A 17,591-nucleotide genomic window follows, 5' to 3' on the forward strand; every position below is an offset into this window, starting at 1 on the left:
GCGCCCCCAACGCCGTCGCCATCTGGATTCATTTCAACTCCAAAACACGCTTCTACCGGCTCTTTCTGAAGAAACAAACGCCCCATGCGCCCCATGAGTCGTGATGCAAAAGCAAACAAAAGCTCTTTCCCCTCCGTCTAATGCGAAATATATTGGAACACCGCCGACACCTCAGGCTCGCCACACTCCTGCCGTAGCAGCAGGTCCTGGATCGGCTTCAATCCCTCGTTGACGAAATGATTCCACGTGCTCGTGTCGCCGTACAGCATGGCGGGCGATTTGATATACTGCCTTCCATCGGGCTTGCACCGCTTACACTTGAACGTATCGTGCGTATCAGAGTTCGTTCCAGGGCGGTACTGGAACAACTCGCGCAGGCTGTCGAGCGAGAAGTGACGCTCGACGTCTTCGGCCGAGTCGACGACGCAACTGGAAAGGGACTGCTTGTGAGACTGACGCTGGAAGATCTTCTCCTCGATCGTTCCGGTAGCGATGAAGCGGTAGACGAAACAGTCCTTCTTCTGGCCGTCACGCCAGACACGAGCGAGAGCCTGCTGGTCAGCGGCGGGGTTCCAGTCGGGGTCAAACAGGACTAAGCGATTGGCGCCGATGAGATTGAGACCACAGCCACCAGCCTTGGAACTGAGGAGGAAGACAAACTCCTCTCCGTCGGGGTTATTGAACTTGTCGACCAGCTTCTGGCGCTTGTTGACGTTCATGGTGCCGTCGAGACGCAGACAGCCGTACGCGCGGGAGCGACACAGCTTCTCGAACAAGTCCAGAGTCTGTGTGTAGTTACTGATAAGGACAATCTTGTCGTTCGTGTCCTGACGGATGCGTGCAAGCATGCGGTCGAGGACTTGCATCTTTCCCGAGTACCAAGGCTTGATATCCCTGTCTCGGCCACGCGCTTCTTTGGGAACGTAGTCGTCAGGGTAGCAGTTTTCTGAACCGGGCAAGTCGTCCGCAATGTTGAGTAGGTCCGGGTGGTTGCAGAGCTTCTTGAGGATATTGATGGCCTTGAGAGGCTGACTGCCCTTGCCGCGAAGAAGGGCCTGAATCTCGGGACTGGTGATGAAGTAGTTGTACAGATCGAGCTGGAATGGTGCGAGGTTGCAGAAGACGACATGCTCATACTTGACAGGCAGATACTTTGACAAGATGTCGTTGGTGCGTCGAATGATGAACTTGTTGACAATGCCCAGCAGCTCGGATAAGCACTCATCGCCCTTCTTCCTGTCGATCTCGGACGCATCGGCGTCGCGACCCCGTAGAATGGGAAGCTCGAATCGCTTACGGAACTCCAGGCGAGTACCTAGCAGGTCGGGGTTGGCGAAACTGATCAGGGCGAAGTATTCGGACAAGTCGTTCTGAATGGGTGTTCCGGACAGGATGACGCGTCGTGTGACGTTGAGGCTGTTGAGCGCATTGAACGTTTGGCTGTCTCCGTTCTTGAGACGATGTCCCTCATCGCAAAGCATGAGACCAATCTTGGTGTGTTTGAGCTCCTCGACATTGAGACGGAGGGTCTCGTAGGACACAATGATGACTGGCCGGGTGACTGACCTGCCGCTAGCAATAGCCCATTGGCGCAGCTGGCGCGTCAATTCCTCCTTTGACGCCTTTCCGTCGATTGCGAAGGGCGTGATGGCGTCGGCGCCTAACCATTTCACCAGCTCGTTGGCCCAATTGCGGACCAGACTGGAAGGGCACGCGACGATGGCCTTCTGAATGGTGCTTTTGCCGGCTTCCGGGGACTGCTTGAGGAGAGTCCAAAGCAGGGTGATGCACTGAAGCGTCTTGCCAAGACCCATTTCGTCGGCCATGATGCAGCCATTGGCCTTCTCCTCAATCATGCCCGTAACGCATCTGTACATGAACTTGACACCCTCGACTTGGTGTGGCCTGAGAACTTTGGCCAGTCTCGGATCGATGACAACGGGTACTCTGGGGTGATCTCCTTCAACCTTTTTCTTGATCCCGAGGATCTCGGCCAAGCTCTTGTGGACGAGAGGCGCATCAATCTTAGCCTCGGCCTCGGCATCCTTGTTGTCTTGCTTCTTTTCGGGGACCTTGGGCTTGTCGTCCACGGTCGGGTCGTAAAGCACAATGGAGAACTCGCCACTGGGGTCGTGCAATGGCTTCGCGATAAAAGTAGCACCGGTACGAAGGCCAAGGGTGGGAGGGGGGCGGTTGGGGTTGTATGCTGCGGAGTTTTTGTTGATCAGAGGTATCGAGAAGGCCTTGCGGAAGACTGTCGATTTGTCCTTTGCCTGGAAGACAGGAAACATGTTTGCATCGCGGTTGGAAAGAGCAAGCCGATCGGCGTTGGTGTAAGGCTTGTCGGCCTCGTTCTCGCCATCGGCACCCTTGTAATCAACCCTTCTCTTCTTACGGACCGGCCTGTCGGTTGAGACTGTTTTCGCTGCCGACCCGGGACACTTGAAGGGCTTGTATAGCTTGTCGACGGATTGGGGGGTCGAGAATCGCTTAACGGGAATGTTCTCCTTGTTGGCGACCGGAGTGGTGGCGACGCCTGCAGTCCTATGGAGGGGTCAGTGACTTGTGGTGAATTGAATGAAGAGTAGATCAAGAACGCGTACATGTTGAACAACAGCCGGGACTTTTGAAGGCCTGCAGGTGCAGAGTAAGCGACAACGCGGTGAAGCGTCGCAGTGAGCAGGGGGTGGTGGCGGACGAAGATGGATGGGAGAAACAACGATGAGGAGTCTTGGTCTGGGTTGTTGATCTGGGGAATTAAGAAAGCGCGACTCGACCCGCGTCGCCACTCAAACACGGTGTCACATGATCGCACGTGCATCAGGCACCAGCGTCCAATCAGACCAGCGGGGCGGTCGTTTGTAGTGGGGGCCGGTCCACTTAATTATCGCCCGCTAACGCTTTGATGGCTTATTACCAACTCAGAATGCAAACATGGTTGACTAATCGTATGCTGTATCTCCCCCCACAACACAACTTGACAACCTACACAATGATGACCCATGATGGATGGCCATGTGAAATGGGCCTGCAGTGAGTGGATCAACTCTAGATGCACCACCTTCTAAGCGCTACGGGGGTGGCCAAATGGAAATCTGTAAGAGTTGACCAATAGCGTACAATTCAGCCAAAAAGAAGTGCGTAAGAGCCAAAGTTGGTTCTGACCTAGCTTCAGTCCTAAAGATGCAGCTGATGGTTTCCTGGTGGTCATACGTGGCTCCCTAATTCTCAATGCTGAGAACACTGCTATTCTCGGGCCTGGGGACCGGTCCTTTAAAGTCAGTGGGTGCCTCTCCCCCCTACCCGGTGGCCCAGAACGAGCCATCAAAGGATTCTCTTTCGTAAAGAAACATGCCGTCTGACCGGGCGAGATTCCAGTATACTCGCTCCATCGGTAAGGAGACGATTCGTCTTGTACGTATCCTGGGCCACCGGGAGAACGAGAATGGCCCGTTGCGACTTGCACTCGAGGAATACGCCATCGCCAACCTTCCCGCATACCGGGCTCTGTCTTACACCTGGGGGCCTCCCGCATCCGACGAATCTCCAGAGGGCGACTTGGTGACAGTCCTCCTCGAGGACCACGACTTTGATGTGTTCTCGAACCTGCACGATGCGTTGCTCTGGATGCGAGCGCGCGGGTCATGCGACCTGTACTGGATCGACGCCATCAGCATCAACCAGGCCGACGACGTCGAGCGGGGTGTACAGGTCAGTATAATGGATCACATCTACAAGCTGGCGGTCCGGGTGGATATATGGCTTGGCACCGTGACCGAGGAGCACCGCCCGGCCGAGGTCTCGCGGTTGGTTCACACGATGGCCGCCAACGCCGGGAAGGAGTGTCTGTCTAAACCAGGGAAGCACGATTTCGACCCCGGTGCGCTGCGGAGATACGGTTTGCAGGACGTGCCTGACGCCGTCTGGTACGCATTCGTTGCCTTCTTTGACCGCAAGTGGTTCAGCCGCGTCTGGGTCGTCCAGGAGGTGGCCTTGTCCAAGGATGCGTGCGTCCTCTGGGGCGACGACGTGATACCTTGGGAGACGGTGGCCCTCTGCACGGATTTCTTGTTCGACAGCCATCTGTACGAACAGCTCTCGGAGGTTTTGTACGACAACAACCCCACGACCAAGGACGTCCATGTCGGCAGCAATTCGGCAGGCATCGTCTCGATCCAGAGGTGTGGCCACGACGCACTTGGGACGTGGGACAGCGTGACGCTGGATCACATCATTGGCGCATCAGGTAGCGGAAGCGGAGGTCGCACAGTCACGACGGGAGGGGCACTGCTCTTCCTCATGCTCCACTTGACCATCGGAGTCGAGGCGAGCGACCCCAGAGACCAGGTCTTCGGCCTCCTCGGTATTCTCAACTTGCTCCTGGACACGGGGGGACGGCCGAGGACAGGGCTAGAGCCCAATTACTGCAAAGATTCGACGGCCGTCAAGGTGTACACGGAAACGGCCATGTTCATCATGGAGGAGTGCGGCAACCTCGCGCTGCTGACGGGGGTGGCCGACGATGCGGACAGGCGGGTCAAGGGACTGCCATCATGGGTGCCGGATTTCTCGGCAAACGGACCGTCGATGTTCCTAGGGGTGCGGTGGCCGACCGGCGTACCCTACTTCAATGCCTGCGGGTCGGCGCGAGCAGACTACGGTGTGGTCGACGGCGGGCTCCTCCACGTCAGAGGATTCTGCGTCGGCACGGTTTCTCTCGTGGGCACGGTGTACTCGGAGCTCGCGGCCAGCGGAAGCTTCGCGCAGTGGGCCGACTTCTTGCTGCAATGCGACCCAGTGTACAAGCCCACGCGGCAGTGCCGCGTAGAAGCCTTCTGGCGGACGTTGATCGCGGACCGGGACGGGTCCAAGCACCCGGCGCCTAGTGACTTGCGAAAGGCGTTCCGGCACTGGATCACGGATCACGTGGTATGGGAAGTGTACTGCGGGTTGAAAAAGGGGGCGGATGTGGGAGAGTATGTCGGTCGATTGGAGAGCATTCGAAAGCTCGCGAGGTCGGATACCAGCAAGACGGTGCCGTCGTGCGACAAGATCATGGCATATGCCAAGCAGCTACAAGAGTGCGACGAGAAGGATGAAGTGGACAGTATGTTGGACAGTTTCAAGCATCGCTGCCAGGCCTACATCAACCTCGCATTCGAGACACTCTGGGAGAGGCGACCGTTTTTGACGGACAGTGGGTATCTCGGGCTCGGAGGCCGGTCGATGGAGGAGGGGGATGGTGTCTGGGTAGTGGCCGGATGCCCGTCGCCTCTCGTGATGCGTGAGGTGCCAGTTTCGTCCATCTCGGGACCATTTTGTTATCGATTGGTCGGAGAGGCATACCTGCATGGCATCATGCACGGGGAAGCGGTTGACGAGGATGTGCAGTGGGAGGACATCTGCATCCAATGAGGGTTAGTATGTATACTCTGTATATACTCTGTATGTGTGTGTGTGTGTGTGCGTATGTGTGTGTATATACGCTGTGTATCTCTTTGCCAAGTACCAGTAAAGCACAAGATAAATGTATGTGTACTGTGCTGGTCATTTGGGGATTTTGAAATCTCGAGAACCTCGCCTTTTGAGTCGACTGTGCCTCGGTGTGAGGAATACATACAGGTAGTAGTAGGTACACTCCGTATCTGTACCTACATACTGCATTGCACCATGAACTACCGTAAGCACTCGGCAGATTGAAGGTTAGCTAGTAGGTAGGCTAGCTAGTAGTAGCTAGTGAATAGCCTATAGTAGCTAGCGTATATCAAACGCACTAAGCTTGCTTGAGAAGGCGGTCAGAGTACTTACCAATCATCTCCTTCCTACCCACTGAGCTTGCTGCTTATGTAAGGACGAGCTCCTGCTTTTGCTGATACTAGATCCCTGTTCCTGCCAGCACACTATGCCCATCACGGCGGCCGCGATACCCCTTTCCGTTAGCCTATCTACTAGCTAACCTTCAATCTGTCGAGTGCTTACGGTACAGAGTACATACCTGTAGGTACGTACCTACCTATGTATACCTACCCAAGGAGGCAACTGCCCCATTCTCGGCAAAGGGTCGTACCTACTTGTTTGTACGGAGTACGGATACATGGTTCCCCAAATAGGTACCTACTATGTAAGGTATCAATTCCATTAGTGTATCCGTACAGTACAGTAGGTACGCAGGTACGTACATCGCAGGGGCGTCACCCATGGAACTCCCCTCAGTCATCCTGAACTTCCCCTCCTCCTCCTCCACCATTCCGCCGTCGGTTGGCCCACTCCCGTGCTCAATTGGCTTTCTAGCTGCACCGGAAAGCATCGAAACCAAATTCCACCCTCCCCACGTACGTCCAAAGTCTCAGAGCAGCAGATTCACATGTTCGTCCTGTTAACATTCGTTGTCCGCCCATAGCGCAGCTCAAAGAGTGGGACCCCCACCCCCCCCGCGGAACTTCCCCCTCCTCCCTCGGTCTGAACTGAACGCAACTCAACGGCGACACCATGTCCTCCTCCTCCTCCTCCTCCTCCTCCTCCTCCCTCTCCTCCGGAACCCCGCTCCTCCGTCCGCCCTCCGCCCGCACCCTCTGGATCGCCGACAACTGGACCTCCATCCTCGGCGGCACCGTCTTCGTCCACTTCGCACACTATCAGTATCTCACTCGCATCCGTACCCCGAACCCGAACCCCCTCAAGAATGCCCGCTTCTGGGCTCTAGCCGGCGGCGGATGGATGCTCTCCTACCTCAGCATCATCACGGGAATCGCCATCGCGCAGGCAAAGGCTAACCACTACCGCGATCCCGACACCCGTTCTCTCTACACCGACGACCCCTGATCTCCCACATACTGCCACTCACAACCATCTAATACTGCCCCTTATCATTCCCTACACCACCACATCTGCCCGCCATGTCCGCAGATTTCTGGGCCGGCTACATCTCCGGCGCCGTCGGCATCATCATCGGCAACCCCCTCGACCTGCTCAAAGTCCGTCTCCAAGCAAAAACTATCTCCCCCGCCGCCGCCGCCGCCGCCGCCGCCGCTTCCCCCACCCTCGCCGCCACCTCGTACCTGCGCCACTTTGAATCCCCCGCCTCTCTCGTCACCGGCTCCGCCGCCCCCATCCTCGGCTACGGCGCCCTCAACGCTCTCCTCTTCGTCTCCTACAACCGCACCGAGGCCGCCCTCAACCGCGCCCTCGACGTCCGCTCCAGCCTCTGGACCACCTGGCTCGCCGGCGCCGTCGGCGGCCTCGCCACCTGGGTCGTGAGCACCCCCACCGAGCTCGTCAAGTGCCGCGCACAGCTGTCCTCGCCCCCCGCCTCGAGCTGGGCTATTACCAGGGACGCCTGGCGCGCCGAGGGCCTGCGGGGCCTGTATTTCGGCGGCGCCGTCACTGCCTTGCGGGACAGCGTCGGCTACGGATTCTACTTCTGGTCCTACGAGCTCGCCACGCGTTGGATGGGCGTCGGCGGCGACGGCCTCAAGGAGACCAACATGCGGGACGAGGCCGCCAAGGTCCTCCTCTGTGGCGGCCTGGCCGGTATCGTCACCTGGGCTAGTATCTTCCCGCTCGATGTCATAAAGACCCGCGTACAGATGCAGGCCTTCAAGGCTCCGACGTCGGCCGAGGCCTCGCCCTTGCTTGGGGCACAGGGTTCGCAGCGGCAGCGGCAGCAATCACAGTCGCATAAGCGCGCGGGTGCTGTTCAGGTCGCCAAGGCGGCATACCGCGAGGGCGGCATGCGAGTCTTCTTCCGGGGCCTCACGATCTGCAGCGTGCGGGCTTTCGTCGTCAACGCGGTCCAGTGGGCTGTATACGAATGGGTCATGTATGAGATGGGCCAGGGCCGGAAACGGCCTGCTGCTGCTGCGGCTTCTCCTGCTGAGCCTGCGGGGCAAGTGCTCTGAGTGCCACGAGTGATGAGAGGCGGATTGAATCAAGGCTGGCAGGCGGCCCGAGGGCTTAGCGTCGACCCTTGAGGGTTTTTGAGGTTTCCATAGGGTGACCGCCCAATACACGCAGCTTGGGAATGTTGCCGAATACTCTCCGACCGTAGAGGCAACCAAAAGAGGGGAGGGGTTGAGTACACACACCGATATAACAAAAGATTGGGAAGATTTCGCGCATAAAGCATGAGGCGCCGCCAGGACAAGATGTCATTTCTCAGAGTTGCTAGACAAATACAAGCCTTCACAAGCACAATCAATCTACAACCTATACCGCAGCCATGGCTTCAACCGAGTCCCAAATCACGTCCCTTGCAGAAATTAACCGCGTCTTCTGGGAGTTTGTCGAACCTCTTGCCCAGGTCTCCCAGACCACCGTATGCCCGACTAATCCTTGAATCAGTGCGGTCGCCGACGCGTTCTTCGAACAAGACTGGCTCAAGGCCTTTGCCGAGCAGCTCGCCCGCTTCCTCGGCACCCAGGCCCCGAAACTGGGACTCCGGCCACGGGACCCGGCTAGCCCCGTCCGTCTCCTAGACTACGCCTGTGCATACGGGGGTGAGTCTTGGGTACGTGCCCTCACCTCCAACAGCCCCTCCCCCTCCCACCCCTTTTTCCGCAGGACTCTGTTGACATCTCCCCTGTGGATCGGCTAGGCCCTCGCCGCCTTCGTCGACGAGATCCTGGGCATCGACATCGCCCCCGCCATCGTAGGCCGCTTCAACGACTGCGCCGCTCAGCTGGGATACTCGCCTGCCCAGGCCCACGCCGTCGCGGGGGATCTGGCGACAGACGGGTCGTTAGCCGCCGAGGGGGGCTTCGATGTTGTCGTTATATCAATGGCACTGCACCACCTCGACGACCCAAAGGGAATGCTGGGCCTGCTTGCGCGGCGGCTGAGGCCCGGGGGTGTGCTGATTGCCGTGGAGGCCGTGGATGCCATGGAGGCAGCAGCGGATGTGGAAGATACGGAGGGCCACGAACAGTCCGAGCACGAGGTCCTCAAGACCACCAGCCGGCACGTCGTCTTCGACAAGAAGCTGTTCAAGGGATGGTTCGAGGCGGCTGGCTGCGGCGCGGGGGGTTTCGTGTATATCGAGAACGAGGAGGTTAGTCACATCCCGGAGAAGATTGCCGGGAGGCCTGGGGGGCTGGACAGGAGGATGGTCATCGCTGCTTCGGTGAAAAGCGGTTAGACCAGAGTCCCCGTTTGAACATCTGGGGGTGATAATAGTTCTTCTCAGGTGTCTCTTCCTCAGCATTGAGATTCGTTAGTAAACTCCTTTTAGCTATACGATAGCTATACAACCAAGCTTTCCTCTCCTTGGCTAGCTGACTGGCATGTGTGGGAATGCGAATCGATGGAAGAAACGATGCCAGTGAATTTGAACATGAGAAGAATAATGCCATGGAACAACCATCTTTCTAGCATCTCAAACCATGCAATAAATACTTGCTGCCCCAAAGAAGCGGACGAGTTACTCTTCCTGCCATCATGACGGAATGCCCCCATCCCTCTCCCCCGCAGAGGGATCTCTACCAGTTTCCTGATACGACCCGTGGGACTTTACCCAGTCCTCGGGAGATAACAATAAACCGTCTAGTTTTAAGTCCCGGATTACGTACACTTTTCGCAGTCTGAGTCGTCCGAGCGCACGTTATCGGCAACTTTTCTCGGAGACTTTTTGCATCGCCCGAGCGGGCAGCCCCACATCGGGCCCGATCATCTCGGCAACTTTCACATGGCCTCGGTGCTCTTCGACTCAGGCCTGTACCGCAACGCCCGCGCGGCCCACATGTACAACGTGCTCGGCTTCGACCACGTCCCGCCCGCCGCCTTCCGCGCCAAGGCCAGGGAGGACATCAAGGCCCGGTACGCCGAGAGCGTCACCTTTGCCGACGTCGAGGTCCTGCAGGCGTCCAAGGTCGGGGAGGGCCTCTTCAGGGCGGAGGACGCGCGGGGGCGGGCGTGGTTCGGCAGGCGTATGGTGCTGGCCACCGGCGTCACGGACGTGATGCCCGACATCCCCGGTTACGCCGACTGTTGGGGACGCGGCATATTCCACTGCCTCTTCTGCCACGGCTTCGAGGAGCGCGGGGCGGAGAGGGTCGGTGTCCTGGTGTCAGGCATGGTAGGGAACCTTAAGATGGCGACGCACATTGCGCATATGGCGCGTCCCCTGGGGAAGCATGTGACGATCTATACGGATGGGAACTCGTCTCTGGCCTCGGAGATTTCAGCACTGGCCAACAACCCCTTCGCAGTCGACGTCCGCAAGATCACGAAGATGCGCATGGCCGGCGGCGACAACAGAGTGCACCGCACCAGCGTCGCGCTCACCTTGGAGGGTAGCGACGACGAGGTCGCGGAGGGATTCCTCGCCCACGGGCCCTTCACAAAGGTCAACGGCCCTTTTGCGGAGCAGCTGGGGCTGGAGATGGCAGAGAACGGGGACATCAAGACGACGCCGCCGTTTGGCGAAACGAGCGTTGCCGGGGTGTATGCCGCCGGAGACTGCGCAAGCATGCTTAAATCCGTCTCGTCTGCAACCACAAGCGGTGTGCTTTGTGCGGGTGGAATGGTGGTGCCGCTGCAGTCGGAGCCAAGGGCTGAGTTGGATGTTGAGGCGGTCGAAAGGATTATTGGGTGATGAGAGTCACGTCACTTGGCCTTTTGCGTTGGGCGTTTGTACAACATGATGATGCAGCCGAATAAGACTCTAAGAGCCTAGGTTATGTCATGAATAGGAACTGATAGACGACATATCACACACATACACGCACACGCACACGCGTATTCCAATGCTTTGGATATGGGTTTTCCTGGCGCCATATCCCGCGCTCGACTCGAACAGTCAGTAGCATACAGGCTTAGTCTAGCCAAGAAGCTAACTTCCACATGGCCTTTTTTTTCTTTTCTTACCGCTCTGCTTTAGCTGCATGTAGCACTTCTAAAGCAGATCTACAAACACGACCGACTGACTCCATCAAGAGCGCCGCCACCCGTGGGAGAGCAGGATCACCATCCATGCTCATATGTCGCCAGCGGCGGACGATGCAACAAGCTTAGTTTTATAGGATTGTAATCGAATTAGTTGGCCAATGAATCAACGGTGAGCATTAGTAGATCCCAAGCAGGGGCGAGACCCCCTTTCCGCGTACACTAGGGTTCAGACATCCCCGTTGAGGCACTTACTTACCCGCCTCCAGGCAGCAGGATAAACCGCAGCTCCCCCCTTGATTCACGACCGCCACCATCCCCTTTCCCCCCCTTTTCTATGAGAAACAGATACCTGCCGAGCCATCATACGTATTGATTTGCCGTAAACCCGCCATAGTGGAGGAGTTGATTCGAGCCAGGTTCCCCTCGTGGGTCTGGGACGTCAAGACTGAACCATTGGGTCTTCTCAATGATCGACCCGTTGAGTCTTGACCAGTAATAAGTAGCCGGACGGGTGTCTCCTCCGGGTTATTTGGCGGTTAACCTCAAAGAAGGGGTATGATCGCTCAGTCTGTTGCTTTTGCGCAGAAGCAGCGATGGACCGATGGTCGAGCGAGCCGGCATGTGCTTAACAGGGAGGAGCTTATCCTCCGCGGCCCCATACGCCATGGAAGAGGCGGGGTGCCTCTCCATTCTTCCATCTTGGACTTCCATCTCTACATTTGCTGAGAAGCGGCGTCTTCAAGGAGGCAGTCGGGTGCTAATGCTGTCCCCCCCCAGCAGGGCGGGCTTGGAACAATATTGATCGGAACCAAAGCGTGTCTTGGTATTCTAGCACGCTGCTATCGGGAAATTTTAACGTTCAAATTATGTCCATGGGGACTCTAGTTCGAAACTCGACTCGATCATTAAGCAGCACAACATCCTGTCCATATATCAGGGAGCCCTCACTCATGTTCGGGGTTTGCTTCGCGAAGGATGTCTTGGCTGATCCGCAGGAGACGGGACTGGGGTTCCTTAGTCTCCGTCATGCACTTGGAAGTTCCGAGGTTCAAACCCTCCGGAAGGAGTTGTGTCTGTGGGGGTGGGGATTTGTATCATTGACGTCCGTATTCTCGTGCTTCATGAAGGATCGCCGATACGTAGTGGTGCGAGAAGAGTCTTGGCAGCTTTCACCTCACCCGCCGATGAAGCAGCTATCCAGAGGGGCTCACTCGACGATTTGATGATTTTCCGCTCTTGAATTTCGCCGCAGACAAGTCCGGAAGAGACGATGCATTGGCTGACAGCAAGTCAGCACCACGAGCGATTTGTCCGAGATTGGTTTATACACTCTCTCTGGACTCTTTGGTTTTCTTTCTAACCCGCACTTTGGCGTCTTCAGCGTCCTGTCTTGATATTGCGCGGGAAACTATCAGGACACGTTCGCCAAGCAAGGGCAACGATCAGGAGATCGGCATATGGGAACAACCGTAACGTAGATGTTGGTCCCGCACTCGACGACAACGTATTCTCATATCACTTTGAAAGCACTCAACACGATGAGATGGACTGATACTCAAAGAAGACACCTTACCGGTCGTAGAGCAAACATCCCGCCCCTGTAATCCACGCCAACACCACGCAAGGATTCTGCTATCGAGTTGCTCCGCCATCCAAATCCCTACTTTTACACGTTTACATTTCGTACCAAGGAGAGACTCGCCTTGCAGTAACGATAAATGCAGCAGCCTTGATTGTCACAACAATGTTTTCACTACCGCAATCGGTGCTACGTATGCCCTCTGAGCAGCCGGCCTTGGGTCTGCGTTGTCTGGCAACCATATGTGACCTACGATGTCGTGTGGTATCGCACTGTTGGCATTAGTGTGGGGAGAGTGACACACCCCGAGCATATCCTTTGTTGGGCTGCCTGCCCGCCAACACACGTCCCCGCCTCCCGTCTCCAAACACCGTCTCCGAGTCAAGGTAAATCTACATGAGACAATACCATAAGAGACACAGCAATGCGGGAAGGTCAGTAAAGGGACTTTCTTCCAGAAGAAGGCAGGTAGACCCACGCCCGCGGCGAGTCCGAGTCAAGGCTCGCCGGTCTGTCCTCAGACAGCGAACGGACAAGAAGAGATGTGAACCGCCGAAATGGGGGAAACCAGAACAGCGTCCTTGGTGTGTTCCGATGCCGTGTGATCCGAGGCGGCTGTGAAGCCGTACTCAGCGAGCGCCTCCCAAAAGGGCCATACCCAAACCCGTCAAACTCCAATGACTGTGACACCGAACCACCGACCCCCCTCTATGCGAGACCCTGACGTTTCCTCTATCCGCCGCGGCAATACAGCTTGCGCCGGCGACGTGACCCGAGAGCGAGCCTGGCTTCAGTCCTATCATGCGCTGACCAAAAGAGGTTTCAAACAGGAGAATGCAGTGGGTAGGGCGGAACGAAATTCTGCTGTAAAGGTCGGTCGTTCCGATGGGTGTCATCCCATGAAATCCCCCGCGCCTCATGGGATGAAACGTCCGGGCTGGCCGGATTGCCCCCGGCGTGGGTTGGGCTGACAGACATCCCTCGTTTCAACATGTCCCTGTCCCTCCCTCCCTCCCTTGTCTTCTTTGAACAACCTCGTCGTCGACAGCGCCCGGTTACATCAATCCGTCAAGACACAGAAAACTTGCCAAAAGTCTCGGAAACATAGACACTGCGTTTCAACCAAAGGCCTGGGCCCGTCCTCTGGGCCTATGACCGTCGCGGCGAGCGGTGCACGCAACTGACGGGGCGCATGGGCCGGTGAGTGGGCCAATCAGTATAGCGAACGAGATATACCTCGCTTTGCGTCAGCTCGACAAGATGAACCATGGGTCACGAAATGTGGCCCTACGGACCCGTGACGCTGGCGATGTTGGTTCGGCGTCGCTGGGCAAAACATGAGAGGGAAGAAGACACAAGGGTCAGCAGCACATGTCGATTTGAAGGGGAACAGTTGATGAGGCCAGCTCATAGTGCATGTTCCACTTTCTAAATTTGGCGACGTTATGTAGCAATCGTTTCGATTTGGTTAGACCTCGAAAGTCTTTTTAACCCCTCGGCCCGCAAACAACGTTTGGCTGGTGTTGTTGCTGCTGCTCCGCCAATCTGCGAGTGGTTTGGCCATTTGCCTCATTGGTCGATCCCAGTCAGGGGTGTGTTTTCATTAGAATAAGTAGAAGAAGTCACTTTATCGAAACGACTGTCTTTGACCGACAGTCTGTATGCGTGTGCGTGTACGTGTGCGTGTGTTGTCTTTCGCCTTTGCCCTTCGAGGGCAGTCAATTCTGCTCATGTCGCTGTTCACTGTTTGGACAGACGACGCGTTTGAAGAAAGCAGAGCTTTTAAACGTGAAATTATTAGTTAAGCGGCGGCGAATAGCCGTGGTTTTCCGCCGCGCGCGAGGTCAAGCTGGGGGTAGCTCTCCCTCCCCCAGGACTCGACGACTTTATGGGATATATCCTCCAAGACATGATCCGATGCTCCATGTTCATAATCAGGCAATACCGGTTTCCAGACTCGGTCATGATAGATGCACTGCGCCCCACGAACCTCCGTGATCCAACCCGTTGAATGAGAACCATACGCCGCGTGAAAAAAATAAGAAAAGAAGAATTAGAAAATGTATATATCCTTTTCAGTGCCCACATCCTTCATAGGCGTCATTCAACTGTGCAGTCTCAGCTCCTCCGACCTCGTCGTCATCGAGCGATGGATGCGCGGGCTTGCATACTCGGACAAGGGCGAGACCAAAAGACTGGGATCATAAACCGTGGCGCTCACCATGCTGGCGTGAGGGTCGTCCTGGAAGGTAGCCCATCCCATGGACTCCCTGCTGTCGTAACTGGGCTGGTGCACGGGCGTTCGCTGTACGGCTTCCCCAGTCGCCGAGGTGGTAGCATATGCCATGATGGACGTGGGCAGCGGACATGTCAGTTGCCGCTCCCCTTGGTACCACCACTGGTTCTCAAACCCATTGTCCACCGTCATCATTGCCGCGGACAGCGCCTCCAGCTCTTTTCTCCGTCCTGGATCATCCACGTCCCTGGAGTCTGGTGCGGCGTCTGTCAGAGAGACGTCACGAAATTTCATCGACAGGTCGGAAGAATAGTCGTCGACTTCGGAACCGTCCGGCATGCCAAACTCGCGCGGCCATGCTGATGCCGACCAAGGCATCCCGTCTTCCCCCAGCCTGAAGCGCGAGGGAACTTCAGGCAATGCCTTCCAGTAATCGGGGGCATCGCTGGGGCGTGGTCTTTGACGTGGTAAGGCCGAACTGCCCAGGGCATCGGGCTCGGCGTCCCACGGACTGTCGTTCCAGGGCGGGGGAGCAGAGCTACCTCTCTCGTGCGATGAAGCCGATCGGCTGTCCTGTCGAGGCTTCCTGGTGGGATCGTATTGTAGCGGCCCTGGCTGGGGCTGAGGTTGATAGTCACCCTGGACGGGTGGTAAAGGGCGCGTCGTTTGACGTGTTATATAAGTGGGTTCTGCCAGATAATTTGTATTCGGCGGCGGGACTTGTCTCGGAAACTGCTGAGCTCGATCGCGGAAGCCGCGAGAGGTGTAAGTGACGGAGTGCTGGTTGGGAGCATGCCTAGGTGAAAACGAGACCCCAAACTCGAAGTGCACGAAGATTTGGGGCCGTCGGCTCGAACTCGACGCCATATCGTGATGTAAGTGAGGTGAGATGGGCTCTGTCCTCCAGAGAGCGCTCATGACCAAAGGAGTGGAGGGGCATGCGCGGTTGATATCTGGAAAGGGGGGAAGAGGGAGGGGGGGGGAGGTGGTGGGCGAGGCGCAGATGTGGTAGACTCGGCGGCCTGAGCTGGCGAAAGGATAAGGACAAAGCGGAAATGCAGTCGGATGAATTGGAATGCCAGCAGGTATGATGCGTGTGTATGTACGGGGCCGAGCTTAGGCTTGGACGCTAGTGTCAAAGGTATGCGTGATGGACATGCAACGATGGGCAACCAGCAGGTCAAGTGAGACGGCTAGCGTAGGTTGTCAGTGGATGTGCCTGGCGATGAGCAGAGGTGAGATGAGAGTGGGTGCCGAGGTTTATCGCTCCAATGTAAGTGAAGAGGGCTGTTTTCCTTTTGGGGGGTGCAGTCGGGCGAGCCAGATTGGAATGGGGCGGATCAGTTGATGATATGAGTGTGTCGAGTTCGTATGGACGAGAAGTAGCGGCGGCGGCGGCGGCGGCGGCGGAGGCGAGAGGAAAACACGAAGGAGGACGGGAAGAGGTTTGTGGCGGAATAAGTCAAGACACCGCCCCGGCAAAGAGTCTCGGGAGGAAGGACGACCCAAGCAAGCAAGCAGGGCCGGCGCAGGGTGTCCGAGGGATGTGGGAACGAGGACGCTAGAAAGGGGGCCCGGGGGAGCAAGGATTGGTCAGGCCAGGGACCTGATGACAGTTGGTGGGCGAAGCGGGAGCCGGGAAGGGGAGGGGCGTGGAAGATGGGAGGAGGTGGGTGTGAGGCGAGGCCAAGGAGGAGGTGGTCGGGTGGTTAGTTTGATGCACAGCACGTCCCGAACGCCGGGACCCGCCCACCAAGTACACTGGGTTGCCAAGGCTTTGGATGTTGTCGACTGTCGATCCGGGAGGAGGGCTAGAGCAGAGCAAGGACCGCAGTGCAATGCAGCAGAGAAGTACAGCCCCTCGGCGCCTCGCTTGTCAAGTGATGGTGTATAAGCCTGCCTCGGTTGGCGGGAAGGACGTCGAGGTCGATGCCGAGGTCAAAGACGGGGAACGTATAGCGAGGGATGCTAGGGAAGGAGAGAGTTCACGATGGCGGGTTAAGCGGTTGTGCCTGCGTCTAGCTGCGTTGTGTTTCCTCCTCCCCGAATGTGTGGACTTATGAGATGCGGAATGGTGAGGGAAGCTTGGCCCAGATTGGGATGGAATATGGATCGAGGTTTTGGAAGGATGAGAAACCCTGGACGACGACGAAGACGAAGACGACGACGAGGGAGTCCAGGGTACGTACCTTTTCCGCCGTATCCTTACCTACAGTACAGTACAGTACAGACAAGAACGGTAGGTACATGCATGCATACCTACCTTATCCGTACGTGCCTTACCTAGGTATCCCTTCCTAATCGTATCGTGGTACGTACCCGTACTTGCACTTACCCGATGTACGTACCTACCTAGACACCCTAGGTAGTTAGTGTAGGTAGAGAGACACAGACACTTTTTTCTGAAAGTGGCAGAAAACCTAGGCTTGCGATACTCGGAACCGTGTGTAAACGTCCATCGTCCATCCCGTGCTTGTTCCATGCTCAGCTGCTTGCTTGCTTGCTTGCTAGCTACCTAGGCTGGTGGACTTCCGTTGCGGCATTGGCAGCGCTGACCCGACGCCGCCGCCGCCGCCGCCGCCCAGAGTGCCATTACCTACTCATTGCCACAATACTTATTTACATGGATGCCCGTCGGGATGGGATACTTGTATCTGCACACGTTCTCTGCAGAGTGGCCAAGTACACACGCTATATTGCAAGTCCGCAGATCATATGCGCCAACTGCCAATCAACGGGGTTCGCATACCTACCTACCTACAGGCTACAAGGTATACCTACCTGTCTCCCCCTTGAACCTCACCTCACGCCGCAGTTTATCAATCAGGCAGCCGTTTAAACTTTTGTGTGCACGATATGTACCCCTGTGCCCGTCAACCCTACGCCGCCACGACT

General features: G+C 56.8%; 7 protein-coding genes across 7 annotated transcripts; 5 read left to right on the forward strand and 2 right to left on the reverse strand.

Moving 5' to 3' along the window:
• Positions 1-137: 137 nt before the first annotated feature.
• Positions 138-2,821, reverse strand: GLRG_05612 (SNF2 family domain-containing protein; the record flags this gene model as incomplete). The annotated part of the gene is made up of 3 exons (XM_008096297.1): positions 138-2,544; positions 2,604-2,749; positions 2,816-2,821. The coding sequence occupies 3 exons, from the start codon at positions 2,819-2,821 to the stop codon at positions 138-140; spliced, it is 2,559 nt and encodes an 852-aa protein (XP_008094488.1).
• Positions 2,822-3,351: 530 nt separating this feature from the next.
• Positions 3,352-5,415, forward strand: GLRG_05613 (heterokaryon incompatibility protein; the record flags this gene model as incomplete). The annotated part of the gene is made up of 1 exon (XM_008096298.1): positions 3,352-5,415. The coding sequence occupies one exon, from the start codon at positions 3,352-3,354 to the stop codon at positions 5,413-5,415; it is 2,064 nt and encodes a 687-aa protein (XP_008094489.1).
• A 1,074-nt stretch (positions 5,416-6,489) lies between these two features.
• On the forward strand, positions 6,490-6,822 carry GLRG_05614 (uncharacterized protein; the record flags this gene model as incomplete). Its single annotated transcript, XM_008096299.1, has 1 exon — positions 6,490-6,822. One exon carries the CDS (start codon positions 6,490-6,492, stop codon positions 6,820-6,822), a length of 333 nt encoding a protein of 110 aa, XP_008094490.1.
• Positions 6,823-6,896: 74 nt separating this feature from the next.
• On the forward strand, positions 6,897-7,898 carry GLRG_05615 (uncharacterized protein; the record flags this gene model as incomplete). The annotated part of the gene is made up of 1 exon (XM_008096300.1): positions 6,897-7,898. The coding sequence occupies one exon, from the start codon at positions 6,897-6,899 to the stop codon at positions 7,896-7,898; it is 1,002 nt and encodes a 333-aa protein (XP_008094491.1).
• Positions 7,899-8,218: 320 nt separating this feature from the next.
• GLRG_05616 (methyltransferase domain-containing protein) lies at positions 8,219-9,133 on the forward strand (the record flags this gene model as incomplete). Its single annotated transcript, XM_008096301.1, has 3 exons — positions 8,219-8,277; positions 8,341-8,506; positions 8,594-9,133. The coding sequence occupies 3 exons, from the start codon at positions 8,219-8,221 to the stop codon at positions 9,131-9,133; spliced, it is 765 nt and encodes a 254-aa protein (XP_008094492.1).
• Positions 9,134-9,679: 546 nt separating this feature from the next.
• Positions 9,680-10,588, forward strand: GLRG_05617 (uncharacterized protein; the record flags this gene model as incomplete). Its single annotated transcript, XM_008096302.1, has 1 exon — positions 9,680-10,588. One exon carries the CDS (start codon positions 9,680-9,682, stop codon positions 10,586-10,588), a length of 909 nt encoding a protein of 302 aa, XP_008094493.1.
• Positions 10,589-14,564: 3,976 nt separating this feature from the next.
• GLRG_05618 (uncharacterized protein) lies at positions 14,565-15,563 on the reverse strand (the record flags this gene model as incomplete). The annotated part of the gene is made up of 1 exon (XM_008096303.1): positions 14,565-15,563. The coding sequence occupies one exon, from the start codon at positions 15,561-15,563 to the stop codon at positions 14,565-14,567; it is 999 nt and encodes a 332-aa protein (XP_008094494.1).
• Positions 15,564-17,591: the final 2,028 nt, after the last annotated feature.

Source organism: Colletotrichum graminicola (genome assembly GCF_000149035.1).
Source record: "Colletotrichum graminicola M1.001 genomic scaffold supercont1.19, whole genome shotgun sequence".
Taxonomy (NCBI): Eukaryota; Fungi; Ascomycota; class Sordariomycetes; order Glomerellales; family Glomerellaceae; genus Colletotrichum; species Colletotrichum graminicola.